The sequence below is a fragment of the Salvelinus fontinalis genome, chromosome 4, assembly GCF_029448725.1.
Source record: "Salvelinus fontinalis isolate EN_2023a chromosome 4, ASM2944872v1, whole genome shotgun sequence".
NCBI lineage: Eukaryota > Metazoa > Chordata > Actinopteri > Salmoniformes > Salmonidae > Salvelinus > Salvelinus fontinalis.
In genome coordinates, this window is record NC_074668.1 from 71,363,311 (window position 1) to 71,386,345 (window position 23,035).

Here is a 23,035-nt window from a genome sequence, read left to right on the forward strand (position 1 = left end):
TCACTTGAAAAACAAGACAAACGCGGCAATAGTACCGTTTGTCCATATTGAGATGGCATAGCTAGTACACACCTTCCCAAAACAGTTGAAATTATTCTATGATAACTCACTTCATTTTGGCATTTTTGCAGAGGAGATCTTAGTTGTGCAATTTTACATCTAACTAAGATGTTTGGTGCAGTATTTCTCAAATTAAAAAAATAACCACGAAAATGAGCCGTCTTTCGTTGAACGACAACCAAGACTTTACTGAAGAATCTCTACTGTTGACCAATCACAGATGAAGGGGCGTAGACTTTAGCTACCGACTTCGGCTTGCTTCAAGAAAAAAGATGTGCGCCCCCAAACATCCCAAAACGTAAGCATAATACAGTCTATGCACTAACTGTTTCGGCTGGGAAACATGTGGACGTCGTAAGGAGGGTGAGAGAAGAAGGGAGGAATAGGTAAACATGGCAGAGTTGCTCAAGGGGACAGACAAACTAAAAGAACACTGAAGACACACACACACACACACTCTCCAAAGTGTGCTGGGGAGACAGAGTGAGAGGAGTAGAAAGTGCAGTGCAGCTGCGCCTGAGACTGATTTAGTCTGATCAGTACCAAGGCATGTTTTAATAAAACAGACACACAGGACAGAGTCGACATGTATGAAATGTAGTGAATATTCCATAAACAACTCTATGAACACGGGTACCTATGGTTGAAGTATGACCATTGTAATGACATGCATATGTAAATATTGTACGTCATCGTACAATAATTCATGACTAAAGCAAAATAGGATGGGCTTGCACTGTGAAGAGGGCTCCAGCAATGTGGCAGGTAGGTGACCTACATAACAAAAACATGATCATTTCCCGAACGAGTGACTAAAAAAATGTAGTATAAGCCATAGATGACTATTTCAACGCTCTGAGCTGCAGTCAGTCAGTTATTCACACACAAAAACAACCAGCCTTGCCTGTGTCAAATCCCTTGTGCTGCTGGTGGTTCCTGACTGAGGATAAATCCTCAGAGATCTGACCTGCCAACAAGGCAAGGATGGGTGGCTTGGCTGGCCTGGGAGCGGCAGGGACATCAAATCTACCATTTTACAAACCAAACACGCAAACTGGGGTAGCTACAGAAACCGCAGTTTCTCCTGTTGAGGAGTCAAAACAGAAATGCTGAGATGCTGGTTGGTGCGTGCAGAGAGCAGGCACCCTTTCCTGGAACCCAAACCCAGGGACCAGGCACCAGTGTGATTGTGGGAGATAAGTATCAGTCGACTGACTCAGCAGGAGGTGGGGGGTGGGAGAGACAGACCTGCTCTCTCTGCTGTGTGCTCCCTGCCTGTGAAAACACCACGACAGTCCCAGTCAGTCCCACTACCACAATATCAACCATCCCTCCTCCCCCATTCATGATCCCTGTAATTATCCGGCCAGCTTACTCACACAGACACACCAGTAACAACACACCATACACCAGGAGCAGGATACTGGCAGACTGGGTAGTCTGCCTGTCTGAGGCAATGAGAGAACATGTGGGGTCATTAATCTTTCCCAACACACGGTGGTATCACTCCTAGATTCTAGAGAAAATTCTGTCATTGAATCTAGTCTACAGCTGTGTTTGGTACTTATGGCAAACCATAGATTAGGAATTCTGTAAGAACCCTCAAGCTGTCAAACTCAATTCTCTATCTAGCCACTATTCTGGGATCACAGATAGAAAGCAGTGAGAAGAAAATAATGGTAGACTGCAAACAGTTTAAAACCTGATGAGGACAGGGGGTGCTGTTTTCACTTTTGGGGAAAAACGTGCCCAATTTAAACGGCCTCGTACTCAATTCTTGCTCGTACAATATGCATATTATTATTACTATTGGATAGAAAACACTCTCTAGTTTCTAAAACCGTTTGAATTTTGTCTGTGGGTAAAACAGAACTCATTTGGCAGCACACTTTGTGACCAGGAAGTGGAAAGTCTGAAATCTATGTTCTGTTCAAGTGACTGCCTATAAATGGGCATGATACGTATGACTATACGTGCACGTCATACACCTTCACCCGGATGTCAAGAGGAAGTGAGAGGAAAAATGAGTTGCTTATCTCTGTCTGACGTTGAATAAGCCCTCTTGGAACAACGTGTCCCCCATTTTCTGTTTTCTGCAAGGCGCGTGTTGGGACCTGTTATTGCCTACTGGAAACCAGTCGTTATGGGCGAATATGATCTCCGGCTTTGATTTTATTTGATACATGTTACAATATCATCCTAACGTATGTTTTTTTCAATTTAGTTTCATTAGATTATTGAAATTTATTCAGGACGTTAGTTGTGTTGCGTTGTTTGACTTTGTTGACGTTGGAGAGCTTAGCGCCGCATGGCCAGTGTGCTTGCTAATTCAAGAGGGAAAAAGAACGTTCTGAATCCAAACAAAGACGGTTCTGGACAAAGGACCGAAGGTACAACATTCTGATAGAAGATCAGCAAAAGTAGGAACCATTTTGTGATGCTATTTCATATATCTGTCGAACTGTGTACTAGTAGCTTTGCGCTCAGGTTTTGGTTATTCCCTTACCACAACTAAGTCTTATGTTGTAATGAAGATATTTTTAGAATTCTAACACTGCGATTGCATTAAGAACTAATGGATCTATCGTTTCCTATACAACATGTATTTTTTTGTAATGTTTATGAATAGCTATTTGGTCAGAATAGGTGAGAGTCTAATAGAAATATCCGCACATTCTGGGAAAAAGATGCTACGTTAGCACGTTATGCTACGTTATGCTACGTTGCATAACCACGGATTTCAGCTCTAAATATGCACATTTTCGAACAAAACATAAGTGTATGTATAACCTGATGTTATAGGACTGTCATCTGAGGAAGGTTTATGAAGGTTAGTGAAATTTAATATATTTTGCTGGTTTATTCGCTAACGCTAACGTGCCTATTGCTATCGCTAACGTGCCTTGATGAATGAATGCGTAGTGTGGTAGGCTATTGTAGTAAGCTAATATAATGCTATATTATGTTTTCGCTGTAAAACACTTACAAAATCGGAAATATTGTCTGTATTCACAAGATCTTTGTCTTTCATTTGCTATACACCATGTATTTTTCAGAAATGTTTTATGATGAGTATTTCGGTATGTCACGTTGGTGTCTGTAATTATTCTGGCTGCTTTCGGTGCAATTTCTGATTGTAGCCGCAATGTAAACTATGATTTATACCTGAAATATGCAAATTTTTCGAACAAAACATAGATTTATTGTATAACATGTTATAAGACTGTCATCTGATGAAGTTGTTTCTTGGTTTCTTTGGTTTGTTCTAGGTTAGTTTGGTTGATTTTGTGCATGCTACCTGTACTGTGAAAAATGTCTGTGCTTTTTTCTATTTGTTGGTGAGCTAACATAAATATATATTGTGTTTTCCCTGTAAAACATTTAAAAAATCAGACATGTTGGCTGGATTCACAAGATGTGTATCTTTCATTAGCTGTATTGGACTTGTTAATGTGTGAAAGTTAAATATTTCTAAAAAATATTTTTTGAATTTCGCACTCTGCCTTTTCAGTGGAATGTGGGAGGAGTTCCGCTAGCGGAACCCCGGGGCTAGACAGGTTAAAGGCACCCCCATATCTCTAGGATGTAATGCTGTGATTATGGGTGAGAGATGGTCTTTTTTTTAAGGAGGTTCCATGTGATTCAGATTATATAGGCAGTGCATCTCCCCCTCTCCCCTCCGTGGTATGTTGTTCTCTCCCCCCCCCACCTGCCTCTGCTGTGCCCGTCAGTCTTCAGATTCCTTCCACACAAAGGTATCTATAGGACCGATACCCACTGATAAGGTAAGTGCAGCACTTCATTAGAGTATCATTGTTACCAAAACATAACAGCAGGTTGCCCTCTCCTTAACAACCCATGACCAAATAACAAGGTGGAAGACACTTCCAACAAGGGTCTTTTTTTCCCTGTGCTGTATAAATCTATGACTTCAAAGAGAAAGAAACAATAATACTACATCACAGCAGGCCATTTAAGGCGCATTTGAATTAAATTTGTCCCGCCAAAAATTTGTGCATTCTGAGCAGCCATCTTTGACGTTTTCCATTCCAGTCCCTCTCTTGACCCATTCGGTTTTGAGCAGAGGTTGGGTGCTCTAGCTAGCCATCATACAAGTCAAGACAGAGACAAACACCACGGTGCTTATTTCACAGTAGTATGCAACACAGCCATGTGGAACTGGAATAGAATATGGCATTGGACAGGCTGAAGGACAGCACCCTTGCCAAGAATGCTCTGAAACACCCAGCGTTCAGTGACAAGTGTTCAGCTGCTGCTCATCCAGGGGCAACAGTCAACTCCCCTGGGACGACGGGATCCATCTTGGCCCAAACTGACACGGTCTGTGTCCATCTTAATGAAGTCCAGCACTATTCAATAAAACAATTAAAAACACACAACAGCTGCACATTAAAGCTTTGCAATGTTTCATCATCTAAAATCTGTAAAATATTGTCTAAATAGAAAGGTAAAGTTGGAAACCAAATAAGTTTGCTTATATGGGTGATTGTTAATGGCTACAACCATCAAACTAGTAGTAGTAGTAGTAGTAGTAGTAGTAGTTGAAAGGATAATGAAAAACAACTGCGGTGCACATTCATGTTATAAACGTATCATTCTATTTATCGTTATCGCATCAATTCAGTCAATTTATCCAGGTATGGATTCTTGTCCTTATTGCCCAGCTCTAATTCAAACATAATCCAAAACAAACCATTATGTAACTCATCAAAATGATGTAATACATTGAAATAATGTATCATACGACATGTTACGACAGGCCTCCCGGGTGGCGTAGTGGTCTAGGGCACTAGACAGTGCTAGCTGCGCCACCAGAGTCTCTGGGTTCGCGCCCAGGCTCTGTCGCAGCCGGTCGCAACCGGGAGGTCCGTGGGGCGACGCACAATTGGCATAGCGTCGTCCGGGTTAGGGAGGGTTTGGCCGGTAGGGATATCCTTGTCTCAGTATGTAAAATGTAATAAAATGTATGCACTCTACTGTAAGTCGCTCTGGATAAGAGCGTCTGCTAAATGACTAAAATGTAAATGTAATGTTTTAACATAACTCCGTAAGTAACTGTAGTTTGTTATGCATGTTATGAATGCTTTATGAGAGACTTAACAGAAAGAATTAGGCTACCACTAGATAGCATCTCCCCCTCAGGAGACTGAAAAGATTTGGCATGGGTGCTCAGATACTCAAAAGGTTCTACAGCTGCACCATCGAGAGCATCCTGACAGGTTGTATCATGGCAACTGCTCGGCATCTGACAGTAAGGCGCTACAGAGGGTAGTGTGAACAGCCTAATACATCACTGGGGCCAAGTTTCCTGCCATCCAGGACCTATATAATAGGCGGTGTCAGAGGAAACCCCATAAAATTGTCAGAGACTCCAGTCACCCAAGTTATAGACCGTTTTCTCTGCTACCGCACGGCAAGCGGTACCGGAGCGCCAAGTCTAGGACCAATTCTTCTGAATTTTGCACAGCTTCCAGTAAACAGTCACTTTCTAAGTAGGGATTTTGTGGCCAATTGTGGTAATACAGTAATTCTGCTCATAGATTATGCATGTATGAACTACACATTGAAACATCCAGCACAAAGCAGGAAGTTTAAAAAAAGAGTTACTAGTCGCCAAAGTTCTGTAGCATGTCTTTAAGCATAACTTGGTTGTATTTCACTACTAGATAAACTAGAGATAAAACGGTGGAGTCTAGATAACTGATGGTCATGTGGGGAGTGCTCTTGATAGGAAGCAGTGTTGTTTTAGAACACTTTGTCTGACCAAAACTGAAAGCTCAGCTGCACAAGGGGCCAGGGCTCCTAGCTCATCTTCATGGGGGCCACTTGAGACCCTCTGTCCGCAAAAATATGGCTAAAGGACCACATAGAGCGACCAGTGATACAGGAAAACAAAAACATCACCTCTCCAGGCCACAGAGAAGCCTAATTGCACCCCCCCACCCCCAATCGTTGATGTAAATGTGAGATGTGTAATCATCATCAAAGGAAAACAGAAGACGTGAGCTAAGTGAGTCCACTAAGGCCACAGGGACTCGTCCTCATAATTACCACAGCCTCTCCAGCCATACATGAGAGGGAGGGCAAGAGCACAGACTGCAAAGCCTTTCAAACACCCTTGCTTAAGTTCACTACTATTCTTTCACCCTGAAAACACAAGCTTGTGGCCTATTTTTAGAGCGAGCTGATACAATAAATTATTTGTATTTTGTGGTGTTGTATTCCTATTCAGCGAGTGTAAACAGCAAAAGACAAGGGAGGGATGAGGACAGAATTAAAATGTATTGTGGAAGAAGAGTTAATGTCTTCATGAGCTGGATTAATGGGGTTTCACACAGCTTTTGAAATGTTGGCAACGTCCACTCCTACTTCGTGCTCCAGCAGAAACACTACTATGAAAATGCGGCTGCTACTGCTGTGCTGAGTGAGCTCTACCTAATCCCATTTTCAGATAAACATGAGGCTGTGCTGCACACTTCCTCCAAGACAGGAAATGCATTATGATGAGGACAATAAGTAAACAATTATTACGTGACACTGTATAAACGACCATTACGTTTCCATGACATTAATATAATTATTTTATTAGGGTTTGATTTCAGCATGCATGACCTTTGAAAGAGATTATGTCACCTCAACTACAGATGTGATCATGACCTGTTCCAGGTGTCACAACACTGGTCTAGAAACAGCATTCAGATCATTCTATGTATCCTTCATTACTCAATGTGACTCTGACCACTGGAATATGTGTGGTGAAATCCCTCTGGACGAAGTCGTATTACACATGGGCCTGTGACTGGACCGATAAAACCACAGGCATTCAAGTTACACTTTTCACACAACATTCCTGACATTAGTCATAGCTAGAGAGATATTGCATGTATGGTGTATTGTACTACAAACATCTATAGGAGTTAAATAGTTATGTGAAGTGAATTAGGGGCATGCACTGCTTGATGTGGCCTCAAAACTATTCCTTAAATAAAGCAGTGATCCCTGAACAACAGTCCCTAACTCAATGTATGGTAATGTATCCTATATTGAAAACGTAAATCATCCAAGCAGAGGTGATGTATTCAGATTAGAGGTTGACCGATTATGATTTATCAACGCCGATACTGATTACTGGAGGACCAAAAAAAGCCGATAACGATTAAATCGTCAGATTTTTAAAAATATATTTGTAAATGACAATTACAACAATACTGAATGAACACTTATTTTAACTTAATATAATACATAATAAAAATCTATTTAGTCTCAAATATATAATGAAACATGTTTAATTTGGTTTAAAAATTGCAAAAACACAGTGCTGGAGAAGAAAGTAAAAGTGCAATATGTGCCATGTAGAAAAGCTAAGTTTAAGTTCCTTGCTCAGAACATGAGAACATATGAAAGCTGGTGGTTCCTTTTTTACATGAGTCTTCAATATTCCCAGTTAAGAAGTTTTAGGTTGTAGCTATTATAGGACTATTTCTCTCTATAGCATTTGTATTTCATATACCTTTGACTATTGGATGTTCTTATAGGCACTATAGTATTGCCAGCCTAATCTTGGCTTGAAGTCATAAACAGCACTGTGCTTCAAGCATTGCGAAGAGCTGCTGGCAAATGCAGGAAAGTGCTGTTTGAATGAATGCTTAAGAGACTGCTGCTGCCTACAACCGCTCACAGTCAGACTGCTCTATCAAATCATAGACTTAATTATAATGAACACACAGAAATACGAGCCTTAGGTCATTAATATGGTCAAATCCAGAAACGATCATTTCGAAAACAAAACGTTTCTTTCAGTGAAATACGGAACTGTTATGTATTTTATCTAATGGGTGGCATCCCTAAGTCTAAATATTGCTGTTACATTGCACAACCTTCAATGTTATGTCATAATTATGTAAAATTCTGGCAAATGAATTACGGTCTTTGTTAGGAAGAAATGGTCTTCACACAGTTCGCAACGAGCCAGGCGGACCAAACGGCTGCATATATCCTGACTCTGCTTGCACTGAAGGCAAGAGAAGTGACACACTTTCCCTAGTTAATATTGCCTGCTAACATTCATTTATTTTAACTAAATATGCATCTTTAAAAATATATACTTGTGTATTGATTTAAAGAAAGGCATAGTAGTTTATGGTTAGGTACACATTGGTGCAACGAAAGTGCTTTTTCGCAAATGCACTTTTGTTAAATCATCACCCATTTGCCGAAGTAGGCTGTGAATCGATGATAAATTAACAGGCACCACATTGATTATATGCAACGCAGGACAAGCTAGTTAAACTAGTAATATCAACCATGTGGACTTAACTAGTGATTATGTTAAGATTGATTGTTTTTTATAAGATAAGTCTAATGCTAGCTAGCAACTTATCTTGGCTCCTTGCTGCACTCGCGTAACAGGTGGTCAGCCTGCCACGCAGTCTCCTCGTGAATTGAAATGTAATCAGCCATAATCAGCGTCCAAAAATGCAGATTACCTATCGTTATGAAAACTTGAAATTGGCCCTAATTAAATTGGTCGACCTCTAATTCAGATTGAACAAGTGGGCCAGAGTGACAGCCAAATGAACCAGAAGGCTTATTTATCAGTGAACACATGCTGGTAGCAACACATTCTATATCAAAACAGATGATAGCCTTCTTGACAGACCGAGCACCATCCAGCAAACAGAACATTGCACTTCAGTTGTCACTTGCACTTTCAATGGATGGCTGTCCACTTTAAATATCCATAGTATGATGTAGTGAGACACACCACATAGGACACACCTGCATTACATCACCTGAGATGGTTCCACCTGAATTGGAAAAACTGACCAAACCTGAATTTCATTAGTGTGAAACTACAGTACACATTCCTAGGTTGTCAGACAACTCTGTGTGACAGAGAAACCAATTGGCACACTTGAAAACATTGGTATGCGTTGTAATTTGTGGATTAACCTATTTACAACCACTCCCAAAATGTGTTGCTGCCAGCTTTCACCTGGTCAAACAGGGTTGAAACATGCCAAGCCAAACCACTAGAACAGATACATTACGTATTTTAATCCACATGGCCTTGACTGACTAGACTGGGGCATGGCCTATCTTGACCCTACGCAGTGTGTGTGGAGCAATAGCATGTACAATTGAGACGTGTCTAACTTGACCCAATTCACTCGAAAATCTGCATAGGCCCAGTAAACAAACATGATTGCCCGGTGAATGACACCGATATAAAACTATGGTTTGTAGTTTACTATTGGTTCTAATGAACAATCGTGTCATTGTATCAAGACTACGACATAATTGATTAACACTGAACATTCTTTACCCGGGCTTTGAACGTCGGAAACCAACCGTTACAGTATTGCAACGCATTATTATGATATCTCCATTCAAATAAAGTTTGCCACAGTAACTGTTTTCACTGTCATGACGAACTCAAAAATGTAACTAACCACCAGCATTGAAGAAATGGTATGTGGCCCCCAAATGTAGATGATCAACAGGTGTTTTATTGGGGCACCCCTGACAATAAGCAAAAATTGTCAGTTTAGTGAGCCCATTCTTTTTTGCTTCTTTTCAAAACATTATACAATCCTGAATGCTTCATGATCAATACCTCCCTGGTCGCATGAATGACATTCACCTAACATAAATACAGTTGAGGTAACGTTCGATCATGTCGATCTCATCAACCACTGACAGAGACACAAACTATACGAACAATCTGATGTGATAGTATTTTCCCAGTTTCCCTTGATGAGAAGATTATGCATTCGGCGCAAAATAAAATATACTTCGTAACTTTTTTTCTGTAGTTCCGTCGGGTATCCTACCTTAGAAGCTGTTTTGGCAGACATTTTACTTGCTTGCTCCGCTCCCAAAGTAGCAAGTTAGTGTTAGTATTATCACTTCAACCAAAGCGCAAAATTCCTTCTTCTGAATTTCGCCCAGCTGCCGCCACGCCGGGCAATAATATTTTATTTTTTCAGGACGTCGTGAAACATGACCCAAATTTGTGTGTGAAAAGTCCAAAGTTCATTATCTTCAGTAGTTTGCCTTCAATGTAACTTTACCCGATATGCCTATTCATTTGAAATTACTCCGTTTAAAATAGTCCAACTCAAATACGTTGCCTCTTTGTAATTTATTTTAATGAACGTTGTTTGAAACGTTTGAAGAAATGTAGATATCACTTGGTCCGCAAATCCAAAGCAGTAAAACTGCAATGGCAGGCTTTGTATGCCTCTCCCTGCTCGATTCTCTCCTCTCCAACCAACGATCGTGACATGTCTGACTGGAAGAGTCCATTGCACCTCTGTAGGGGTGATGGTACTGGATGGAAAACAGGGCATTGCCGTTTAACTAAATAAACTTACTCTAAACAAAAATATTATGATTATGCACGCATGTCGGACATTCAGGTCAAACGTATACGTTATATTTATATATTAATTTACCCGTATAAACTATTCTTAATGCAAAAAAAACAAACAGATATCACTATTTTTCTTGATAATGAACTATGCGGACCATGGGCAATTGTGAAGAGAGGAGAGGGGATTTCGCTGATGTGATGCTGCTGCATGTTCACGTTTACTTGGTGACTGACAGGCCCGCAGTGTTTATTTACTATATTGAAGCACAGTACTTGTGAACTCCTAAAACACCTGTCACATAACATATCCAGCTGACGCTGACAACGATAAAGTGAAAATAAATTGATTTATATGATTCTTGAGACATAAAAACTAGAACTATTCTTGCAAAAATATATTGTAATATGTCTGAAAACACAATTTTATATTATTATGGGACTTTGCAACTACACTAGTTGGTGGCATGACAGACAAGACTGGGACACAGACAGTCTACAGTTTCATAAGTAAAAGTCGTAAACCAAAGAAAAATGTTTCAGGTCAACTTTCAACTGAAAATCCAGTCAATGACTTTAAGTTGGATTTTTGTGTGGTTGATAACCAACCACACAGGAAACCAAGCAGGCCATAGCTGTCATTCAGAATACTTCCTATGGCTTTCCGGACCCCCACCCACAGGATGCACTGAACCTCAGAGCTCAGCTTGCATTGTTTCAAAGTAAACAACACACTGTAGGGCTATATCTCTCAATGTAAAATAAATCAGTTCATACATTACTTGTAAAGAAATCAGAAGTAGCTTCAGCCTGTGACATAATGAAAAAAGAACAAAGATGACTACATGTTCATCTAAGTAACTACTTTGCTCTGAGCACACAGAGCTTCTCTATTTCCATCCCAAGCAGCCATTTTGATAAACCAGGAAATCACGTTCACACACAGCTCCTGACTATTCTTACATGTACAGCTGGCGCAAGCCAGAGGTGCCCTGTAGGAGTGGATGGTCTTGGGTTAATTTGCCACCAGACCAAATCCCACAAAGCAAAAACCTAAAGCAGTTTGACAGACAGGGCTTGATGCATCGTGCTTAAGAACAGCTCTCAGCCATGGTATATTAGCCATATACCACAACTCCTCATGCCTTAATACTTAAATATAACATTCAGCCTACAACTAAATAGTGCACTCTTAAATTACTATATATTAACTGTATTTGTCAGTATCTAACAATCTAATACGAGGTTGGACACAAAAGTAAAACATCGAAAGAACAATGAAATCTACATTTGTATCAATATTTTTTTTAAGCATATTTGTTACATCTGCAATATGAATGAATGAATGACTACATACTAGTATAGATGCCAGCCGCTCTGTCCTCCTGTAACGGTAACTTCGTCCCGCATCCACCAGGGAAGATATCAGAATGTTCAGCATTCTATCTCTCTCAAGTAACCAGGCTAATTTGCTGTTCTAAAAGTAAACAAGATGGAGCTAGAACATTTTAATTGATCTACCCCAAACGCTGTAACCCAAAGAAACAGAGAGAAGAGTACTACTGCCTGCTTTAGAAACAAATACAGACCTGCAGTATCTCCTGATGGAGAAGAGAGAGGGGCATTTGTGACACTAAAACGTGATCAAAGGAAGCTTTGTCCTGCATGGCTCCCCCCCCCCCCCCCCCAGCACACAACAGCTCTGGAGCTCAGGTGCTGCCTTCGCATGGAAGAGCAGGCACATGGAAAACTCTGCCACGGAACAGGCCGGAATACACAGACACAAAACAGGCACACGTTAATGAGGAGAACACTTCAGAGTTATGCTCAGCATCCCCAGAGCAGGAAACTCTAACGTGCAGTGAAATAACATGAGGAACACACCCTGAACTGCACTGTGTGTCCTAACTGGATAAAACATGATAATAGACCCTCAACACCATTGTTGTAGGTGTAGCACTGGCATAGTACTTTCTCAGCATTAGAAAAGCCATTGTTGTAGGTGTAGTATAGCCCTTCTTTCTCAGCTTTAGAAAAGGGGGATGAGAGTGAAAGGGAGAACAATAAACACAGGCCGAGCTATAACACCTCTCTGCCTGTTGGAACAACCAATCTGAGGGAGAGGTCAAGATCTAGGGGCCAGTTCCTGCCAACAACAGCCGTCTTTGATAAGTCCACAATTGTTTTCTTTCCACATTTTTGCCCTTGAAGTTCTTCAATAAAAAGTAGCCTACATGCCAACCCAGTCAGATATGAAATTCCACAAATGTGTATTCTTTTCTCAAATACAGCTAGATAATGAGGACAGTATAATAAAACTTGGGGTTTAGGCTACTCCTATTGCTTACTGTTATCTGTAGACATATTATACTATATATTCTTGTGAAAAGGGGAGAATAGTTTATTATTACTTGGGAGACACAAAAAGTCAAAGTAATACCACACACGGTCTAGAATGAAGCCAAAATGTCATTCATGATTATGAAGGAGTATATCTTTCCCCAAACTCACAAAGAAAAGTGGAGAAAAAAAGAGAGGGAAAGTAATCCCCCTGTTCTAATAACACCATGCTAGTTGAGTCAGTACAGGGAGGAGGAAGTCAGGGTCCTGTTTCACTGTCCGTCCATCTTCATCTGGGCTGAATTAAGATCTGATTGGTCGTTTGTCTTATCTTCCCTGGGCTCTTTTGACTCAGGAAATTCTTGCCTTGGTTACGGCTCTAGTGGGGTACTGTGTTCTGTTTCCACTGTTAATGAGAACCCTCTGGAGGTCAGGGCCTGAAGGAGTGGAGTCAAACCAACAGCAAGGAGTTCCTTTAGTAATCATTACTGGACGATATCTACCGGGGAACACTAAGACCCAGTTGCCTACTAGGGCACACAAGGACAAAGACCCACTTGTACTTTCCAAAGGAGAATAGCCAAACTGAAGCTTGAGAGAAAAAAAAAAATCAATATTTTCTATTCCCTCTGTGCCTACAGCATTTCTCCTTCTCAATTTATTGGTTTAATCTGCATCTAGCCTACATTTAACATTGTTTTATATGCATTGGAAAACCTACCGCTCTATTGGAGATTACCATGTGAAATGTCTTCAAGAAAAAACAAGCTATTCAATTAAGGTGATTCTTTTTTTCTTTTTTTTCTTTCTTTTTTTGTGAGTTGTCCACAACTGGCATGTCTTTTTTATTCTTGGATATTAGGCATATGTCAAGCTTTCCATATTAAAGATTTCTTGGATTATACTTTGCCATTCTTCACATTTTGTGGCTTCTACTTTATACCAGTTACTGGTAATGGCTTTTTTACTTGCAGCAAGGTTAACTTATCAGGTATCTGTCCCTGCCCATCACACTCATGGAACATTACTAAGGTACTTTACAGGGCAAGTTCTAGGGACTTCATGTCCTATGACATCTTTTAACACCAAACATACATTGTCCCAAAACAATGACATCTTCTGACATTCCCCCAAAACATGGGCGTGGTTGGCATGTGCATGGCCACACAGCCGCCAGCATGGCTGTTGTACATCTAGCTGTTGACTTTTGATTCTAGGAGTGATAAAAAAAAAAACGGGTCATTTTCCCAAAAAACTATCCATGTTCTTGAGTTTGTAGAAGTATGTTGAGTACTGCATATATTGTCCCAGTCTTCATCTGAGATGTCTATCTGAGATGTTCCTTTCCCCATTTTGCTTTAATATAAAAAGTTGACTCTTTTCTAGAGGCTATCAGGCCATGACAGAGTGAAGAGATTGTCTTGGACATTGCCTGTTTATATGCATTTTGAATCACATGGATAGTAATATTTGGTATTCAAGAAGGTCCTGTAATTTGTATCTCTTTTTCAAAATAGTCCCTTAACTGTAAGTATCTGTAGAAATCCATACCATATTTGTCCTTTAAATTCGGAGAAGTTCTCCATCCTCTACAGTCCTTTTCTATCATACTGTAGATACCTGGTTTACATTTTGGATCAAACCTAAACCATTTCAACGTTCGGATTTCCTTTTCCAGTTTATGTTGCTTCACCATCCGAAACCAAAGGTCTAGTGTAAATGATGATATAGGGTTAAGTATCCCTGTTAATGTCCCAGATGTGTCTTTATCCCCAGCTACAGACTGGATTGGGCGACCTTGAACGGCAACATCAATATCTTTCCATATAACACTGTATTGTGAGTCACAATAGCTGCCCTTTCTAATTTGTGATCGGTAAAAACAAATGCCTCAAATCCCATTGAGAAATTGAGGAACATTCTGGCAAGATTAGTCTCATATGACACAAACAGTAGAACAGCAACGTATCTTGGTTTCAGCTCTCATTTTCATCGTATTGTCAAGGACTAAACAGAAAAACAGAGTAAACTGAAAAGGCTTTCATAAGGTGTGAGAAAGATTGAGAGAAGGAGAGAGGCTTTTTCCTACTGTACTTATAACTCATGCCTCTAGACCTGTTGTTCCATTAAACCTGTCAATGTTACATCTCTCCTCCAATTCACACAGTAATTGCATGGGCATTCCATCAATCAATTATATTGGCAGCAACATCATCAAGTCATTGTTTATGGCATGGTGTTGTGCAGGAATCCAGTGGAGGGCTTAGTGGATGGGGAAAGTGTTTAGTCTGCATTGGAACAGCCAACTCTCTGGCCTCACTCAATTTGATCAGTGGGACTGGAATGCTGGGACACTAGGAAATAAAGACAGGGGTTTATACAGGTGTAAACGTTAACAGACACAGCTTAACAAAATATGGTAAGTGTGTGTGTGTCACCCCAAAGCTATTTGTTATTAGTAGTCCAATTCCATGGTCATGGCCTCAATTATTCAGTCTCTTCTGGTTCACACAACACATTTAGTGTCACTCTTCAAGGCTACATGCGTTCATCACATGAAAGACATGGTGGAAAAAGCACAGTCTTCAACAACATTTCCATTTTAAGGAAACTGGAATAAATTGTCATTTGGAAAAGTTATGAAGTATTATGAGGTGTGAACTTCATTGCTGCCCAAATACTTTGTAGTTAAAAACTTATATTGTTTAAGGGGATCATTGCTCTGATGTGATTCATACTTCAATACTATTAACATCTGACAACCAACTTGATTTATAAAAAACTGAAAAAATGTTAAGATTAAACTCAAATAGATTCCAATAATGCAGTTTACAGTTTACAGAATATTCTGAGAGGATATATTAAGCTTTTACATTGCGAGTGAATTGCCATAGTAATTACTGATAGCAAACCATTAGACCGCTTTCATCTTGTGGAGCAGAAATACAAATTGCTATACAGATCATTCATCTAAAAAACTTAATCTCCTTTCCTTTTCTCAATTGACATGGTTAGCAGAGCACATTTAGCCAAACAACAGGCTGGAGGCAGCAGCAGGGCTGGCTGGCATCCCTCCACTCAGCTGCACAAGCACTTTAACCCACGATGGCTCGAGCATACTCACTAATAGTCTCCCCAGCAACGCAACTGGGAGTGGCAAGAGGAGGTAACCATCATTTCAAATTAGCCTTATCGTTATACTCAAAAGATTCTATTTCTGTGCGAGATTAATTATACATTCTGGAGAGAGGAGAAAAATACTTTAATGAGTTTGAAACTAAGTGAGTGGCGTATCTAAATGTGGTTTCTTCCCAAGTTAGCTATGCCATTTAGAGTTGATGACGTGATCCCATTGTTTGCGTTACAATGAGAGAGTGAAATTGAAAACAATGCTCTGAAGATCCCAGAGTGCATTTTATTGAATTTACGAGGCAGTAAATACTCCATGAGAAACAATGTGACCTTTGCCTCATTGTTGAGACATTTCTAAATGACATTACTAGAACTCAAATGTTTTGGTTTCAGCATCTTTATATACTTATTACGGTAAATATAACACGCTCGTCACAATGTGCGCAGTTCCACATTTTTTTTACTCCAAATGGTGAAGCGATGGTACATACTGTGCAGAAATGTTTCATACCAAGCACTTGGCGTAATCATTTTCTCTATACTGTGATAACACCACTATCTTTTCAGACACGGATGTCAATAATTTAACCAGACAGGGACGATAAAAAGTTAGCTGAAATCAAAGTCAATGAATGTACATTATACAATGACAACTCTAGGGGATACCAAACACAATCATGTTTATTGACATTTGAGGACCGTTCCTGATTGTTCTTAAGGTTTAACAAAGCACACGGTGTGCTCCAGTCTGCTGACAATGACTGACTTCCTGTAAACCTTGCTGTTGTGGATGACAACAGTGTGGAGCCCAATCAGAGAGTTGTCCGAGAAAAAACGCACAAGTACACAAGCACACTTAAACATACACACATGCACACGTCATGTGCAAATCTGTGTATTAGCTCCTTATCTTCCAGAGACTCCATTCAAAGCTGCCTGGCACTGCAGTATCAGCAGAAATGATGTGTGGGGTACTGAGTGCAGAGGCAGGAAACACCTATTCTTTACCAGCAACAACATAGTGTGTAAATAGTCTCTGCAGGACAGGTCCTTCATAAATAAAGGAGAAAAAAAGGAGAGCCTCTTCCTGGAAGGTAATTGGGAGGATTCTTCTAGGAAAATGCTGCTTGTTTTTCACTGTCCTGAGAGAGGGTGGTTCCTTTATAAACAACACAGACTGCTGCTGGGAGTCTAGGGCAACAGCAAACACCATTCTGTAGGCTGAGGTGTTACAGTGCAAATGGGCGTGAACTACATCTCCACTGGTATAACATTCCCCTCACATTATCACTGACATGGGCAGAGGGGAGAGAACCTACCAGTCTCCCTCACAGAGACCTCCAGGACGAGAGAGGCTGTACTGTTACCTTTACTGTAACAGGTTAATGTGTTCAATGTGACACAGTAAAGAGTTGCTGTCATAAAAACAGCAGTTCAAATGTCTGGGCTGCTGCTATGGCTGTCTCCTGTAATGCGGTGATGTGAAAGACAAAACAAAAGAGGAGCTCTCCTTTCGTGAGAAGTGTTGCCTATACTAACGTGTGTGTTTTCGTGTTGTGTGTGTATTTGTTTTTGTGTATGTGTGTACGTTTTAGCCTGGAAGGGCGGCTATAGCCATGGAGCTGGGGGAAACAGGATGGGACACAAGGAGGTGTTCCTCTGGTATTTCCTGAGGGAGGGAGCTTAACAAGCGTGCATACACTCGTAGGCACGCACGCCATGGCTATATTGACATAATGATGTGGTCAAGGTCCAGTGGTCCCTAAGGGCATAGCTCATTCATCTCCACTCATGGCCACTAATTTCTGAGAGACAGCGCACGTAAAATATTATTACCGTTGCACAGCGGCATGAAATCCACATTTTACCCTGCATAACATAAGTAAATCCTCAATCCTCGCTAGAATTCAATTACGTGTCAAATGTCACTTTCACCTACTGCTAACTGTCTTCAATGAAACTTGAGCTGCAGTTGTTTCAGAATACAGGCCATAACTCTTACTGTCTGCCAGCTCTGCAGCAAGTGCATCTGTCCATTCTCTGTTCCACTGTGATTTCACGCTCATATGTACAGTATGCATGCTCATTGCTCACACTAAATGCTTTACCTACTACATACAGGGACCAGGAAGTACAGAACCTTTATCTTGGACAGGAACGTTCATTCTGTTCTGCTCTGATTGTAATTCAAGGGCCTGCTCTCTCACCTTTATCTGGAGTGATTCAGTGGCTAACCTTTTCATTATAGAGCGAGAGAGAGCCCAGAGGTCGATACTGTAGAGCAGCACGTGTACGGTACTTCAGAAGGTGGAGCAGCAGCGGCAGAGGGGTGGGCCTCAGCAGTGGGAGAGAGGGAGAGAGAGAGAGATTGGGGTGGGTGCATTGGATGAGGGCATACAGTGGGATAAACGAGGACATTCCTCGGTGGTCCCTTTCTGTATGTCACGGCTGGAACAGATCAATGAGCGACCAAAACACCTGAAACTGTTTCTATTCCAGGGAGTCAGTCAAAATGTTGAATTCACACAGTGGACGGAAGCAGCACATTACATCATTCTACTCCAAGGCTACAGTGTCTACAATCAAAACATTCACAGAGGTCTGAGTGTCAAATTCACAGAGCTCTGAGGGCTCAATAATATAGCATGGCACAGTAACCGCACAGTAACCATCTCAGGCAGTGTGTCTTGACAGGTGGTTTTAGTGCCTTAAATTTTAAATATCACCAGATGTACAATACTGCTGGTATCCTGAGATGGCAAACAGATCTCTCTTTCTGTTTCAAAATGTAAAAGAAATCACAGCTTCAAAAAGTCAATTCTGGTTGCAGGCATAGACACACTCATGAGTAGTGAAACATCTAAAACTGGAGGAGAAACATCTGGAAGTTAGTTGCACTGTCCTGCCCCAGCACAGCAGCTTGGGGAAAAAAGTGCTCACTCTGCACATTACTGTGAGCTTGTCTCTACGGCACTCAAAAAGACTAATATGACACGAGCTCTTTACCGCAGCCAGCCCAAGTACAGACAGACAGAGGTCCAGGGGCTGGGGAGAACCACATTCCCCATACTATGAGGAGAAGGAGGAGGAAAATGGGAGAGAAGTGGTGAGGCTGAGGTGGACTATATAGGTGTACCACATCCATGGGATCCTTCCCGTCACAGTGAGACAGGAGGAGTGTAGAGTCCATTAAATCAAATCTAATTGTATTTCTCACATGAGCCAAATATAACAGGTGTAGTACTTAGTGAAATTCTCACTTACAAGCCCTTAACCATCAATGCAGTTTTAAGAAAATAGTTTATTCGGTAAATCTTTTCTTTACTCGAAGGTAAAAAAAGTTACACAATAAAATAACAATAACGAGGCTATATACAGGGTACGCTTACAGAGTCAATGTGCGGGGCTACAGGTTTAGTCTAGGTAATTGAGGTAATATGTACATGTAAGTATTGGTAAAGTGACTATGCATAGATAATAAACAGCAAGTAGCAGCTGTGTAAAAAAACGTGCAAATGCAAATAGTCCACGTAGCCATTTCATTAATTGTTCAGCAGTCTGATGGCTTGTGGGTAGAAGCTGTTAAGGAGCCCTCTGCTCTGTCATACTGTATAGTGATTGTTCTCATGGTGCTACCTGTCACTGGGGCATTCCAACACCATGAGGCTACTGTTCAGTACTCACACAGGGAGGAAGAGGAGCGCTTTACACAGGAGAGAAAATTACTGATCATTCACAGTCCATGAGGATAAACGGTAAAACACAAATGGGGCACAGTGGAAATGTTCTAAATACCTAGCAGAAGGAAGCGAAGTTAAGTAAACTAAATTGAGTTAGGTTCCCAATTGAAAGTGGCTGTGAGGTGATGGGCAGTACATGTGATTTAGTGATAAATGGATGAGAGGGGATAATGTGATTCACAGTAAACTCTGCTGATAACACTCTGATAATGTCAAAGGAGAGCCATGATTAAACCCCAGTTCTGATGTGCAGACCTGCCCCGTCAGCGATTGAGTCCAAACAGCGCGCATGGTTGGAATGCAGCCCTCATTGACATCGACCCACCGCACTGAGCCTCTTGTGTGAACAAGGAGTGGAGCATTCACTCGCTCTCCCTCTATCTCTCTGTCTCCTCCTCTCTCTACACTGCCAGTCTGGGCCACTAAGCACGTGCAGAGGTGTACTAATAGAGATAACAGTTAATTATCTCTCAAATACAGCTTACCTTCTACAGCTCCAGAGAAGGGGTCTATAGGGAGCACAGTTCAGTATAGGCTATACACTCCTCCATCATTCAGGTGTAATATTGTCAACCTTTGCTTATTACAAAAGATGTCCCTCCCATAAATACGTAGCCACGCCTCTTTGATAAAATAAGGCAAGAGCCTTTGTGGAGCAGGCAGGAGTCTTTGTGGAGTAGGCAGGAGTCTTTGTGGAGACTAGAGGAAGGTAAAAGAGAGGGCCTGCCTGGTCCTGACATGACAGTCAGATAGTCAGAGAGCAGGGAGACAGCGGCAGACCAGAGGCATCATGGGATGGGACCCTGCTAAAGCCCCAGTGCGCTCTGTTTAATCCCCCTCCCTTCCACTGCCAGGATCAAGCCTCATCAGCTTTGGTGTTCAGTGTCACTCATTTTTATGACGTCCCACCGGTCAATTCTAACCGCTAATGCCTCACACAACGGCTCCTAATGCCAAGTGATTACGGACTGCTGTTTTAGCACATTTGTCGCATGAAAAGAGAGAAAGGGCCACAAGGCTGTCCGTCGGCTCCATGCTCAAAGGGACGAGCCTGATGAACTCAGCAGAAAAGGATCTTCCCTGAAAGCAGCTCTAAGCCACAGACCTCGGGGTGGGGTCTAGGGGGATAGGGGGCTGTGGCCTGGCCGTCAGAGCTGGTCTGACTGGGGCTTTACAGTATCCTATGCCAGAGCATATAGACAGTTCCTGTGTTCTCACGTCACATGTGCAGATACGCAAATATGCTCACACGGCTTTTCCACAAGTAGACATGATGAGACGGAAAGTAGGTAACTCATTCACCCATTGAAAAAAAACACTGGAGTCAATCACGTACGCTCAACACTGTGCATGAAGTAGAATTCAAAAACACCATAGAACTTCAAATTAAATACAAAAATAGAGGTTTCTGAATAATCATCATTTGTTCTTGTCTCTCTGGTGCCCTTATCACATCTGACACAATTCAGGCAGATTCCCCCACTCCATTTGCATGGAGATGTGATCGGCATCAGTATGCCTGCACCTATCAACTGGGGCCGAAGAGGAGGAGTAGTGATGGAACCAAGGCGCAGCGTTGTGAAATGACATATTTAATAAAGACACGACAAAACAACGAAGACAGAAAACGAACTATACTTGAATTTACTAACAAAATAACAAAACAAATGTGTAGACTGTAACGGGTGACGCTCTCCTCATCCTCGGACGAGGTGAGGAGAGAAGGATCCTCAGACCAAAACGCAGCTTCAGGGAAATAAGCCATCTTTATTAAACAACGATAAAGATGGAAACACGAAACGAAACAAACACTTGCAAAACTACAAAATAACAAAACGACGTTGACGAAAACCTGAACATAAACTTACATAACTGAAACGTAAACTCACGAACAGGCAACAGACGACATCGAAACAAAACGAACAGCCAAACAGTCCCGTTTGTGAATATACATCGACAACACGAAAACATCACAGGAGACAATCACCCACAAACAAACAGTGAGAATGCCCTACCTAAATATGACTCTTGATTAGAGGAAAATGCAAACCACCTGCCTCTAATCAAGAGCCATACCAGGTAACCCAAAACCAACATAGAAACAGATAACATAGACTGCCCACCCAAAACACATGCCCTGACCATAAACACATAAAAACAACATAAAACAGGTCAGGACTGTTACATAGACAGACCTGAATTATACGAACTTACATAAAACACGAAGAACGCACGAACAGGGAAAATAGACTACACAAAAAGAACGATGTACAAAACAAACCGAACAGTCCCGTATGGTGCGACAAACACTGACACAGGAGACAACCACCCACAACGAACACTGTGAAACAACCTACCTAAATATGACTCTCAATTAGAGGAACGCCAAACACCTGCCTCTAATTGAGAGCCATACCAGGCAACCCTTAAACCAACATAGAAACAGACAACATAGAATGCCCACCCAAACTCACGTCCTGACCAACTAACACATACAACAAACTAACAGAAATAGGTCAGGAACGTGACATAACTTTTGAGTGTAATGGAGTTTACTGGTGACTATGACATAAATATATATATAATTCACAACATTTGGACGTGATTTAAGTTCTATATATTTTTTTATTAAACTATGTGTGTCGTTATTGTTTGAATTCAGACTGAACTGCTTTGTTGATTGCTTCTGTACCCATCTTCTGTTATTTTCTTCACTTTACGTGTGAATCTATCCCATTTTAAACCTGTTTTCATATTTATTTATATCGATTTCCTGGCACACATGATTTCTCAGTATGGGCGTGCTGCTGCATGCTGGGAAATTACCGTAAGTGATGGGCCCATGGAAGATTCTCTGGCCTTTACTGTACGTGGCCTGTCAGAGGCTGTCTGGGCACTGGGAGGAGAGAGTGATTGAGTTGTTTTCCTCTTTCTGCTTGCTGGGGCTTGGGAAAGTTGAGGGGCTAGATCTGGAATTGGAGTAGGGGCTGGAGAAGGGGCTGGAGTAGGGGCTGGGACTCATGTTTCCCGCAACCAGTGTTTGGTTTTATCGTTCACCAATAATGTCAACGAAATGTACAAATCATTCTCTTAAAAAGGAGATGCTATAGAGTGAGGGATAATCTTAGGCTGTATTGATTGTGAGAGAAATGCAGAGCACACAGAAAAAAATACAGTATAGGTTGTCCCTCAGCCAAGTGAACCTGTTTACACCAGCAGCTGCAACATAACCACTGTAGTTAGGCTACTGTATGTTGTTACATAGAGATGTGTGGCTTATGGCTTTTCTATAGCATTTGTTCTCACACATGATGGAATACAGTGCTCACTTTTATCTCAAGCATTCTTCTCCCCAATCTGAAGACTGCTC

The 23,035-nt window shown here is 41.3% G+C and overlaps 1 protein-coding gene across 12 annotated transcripts in view; it reads right to left on the reverse strand.

Moving 5' to 3' along the window:
- LOC129854315 (tight junction protein ZO-1-like) overlaps positions 1–23,035 on the reverse strand; it is a 137,950-nt gene that overhangs the window by 65,524 nt on the left and 49,391 nt on the right. Inside the window, exon 1 of one of the 12 annotated variants that reach the window (XM_055921228.1) lies at positions 9,915–10,352. The exons of the other annotated variants lie outside the window; for them this stretch is intronic. Within the exon in view, the coding sequence (XP_055777203.1) occupies positions 9,915–9,938 (24 nt within the window). The 5' untranslated portion in view covers positions 9,939–10,352. Of the gene's footprint in view, positions 1–9,914; positions 10,353–23,035 lie in introns of those variants that run through there. 12 annotated transcript variants of the gene reach the window in all.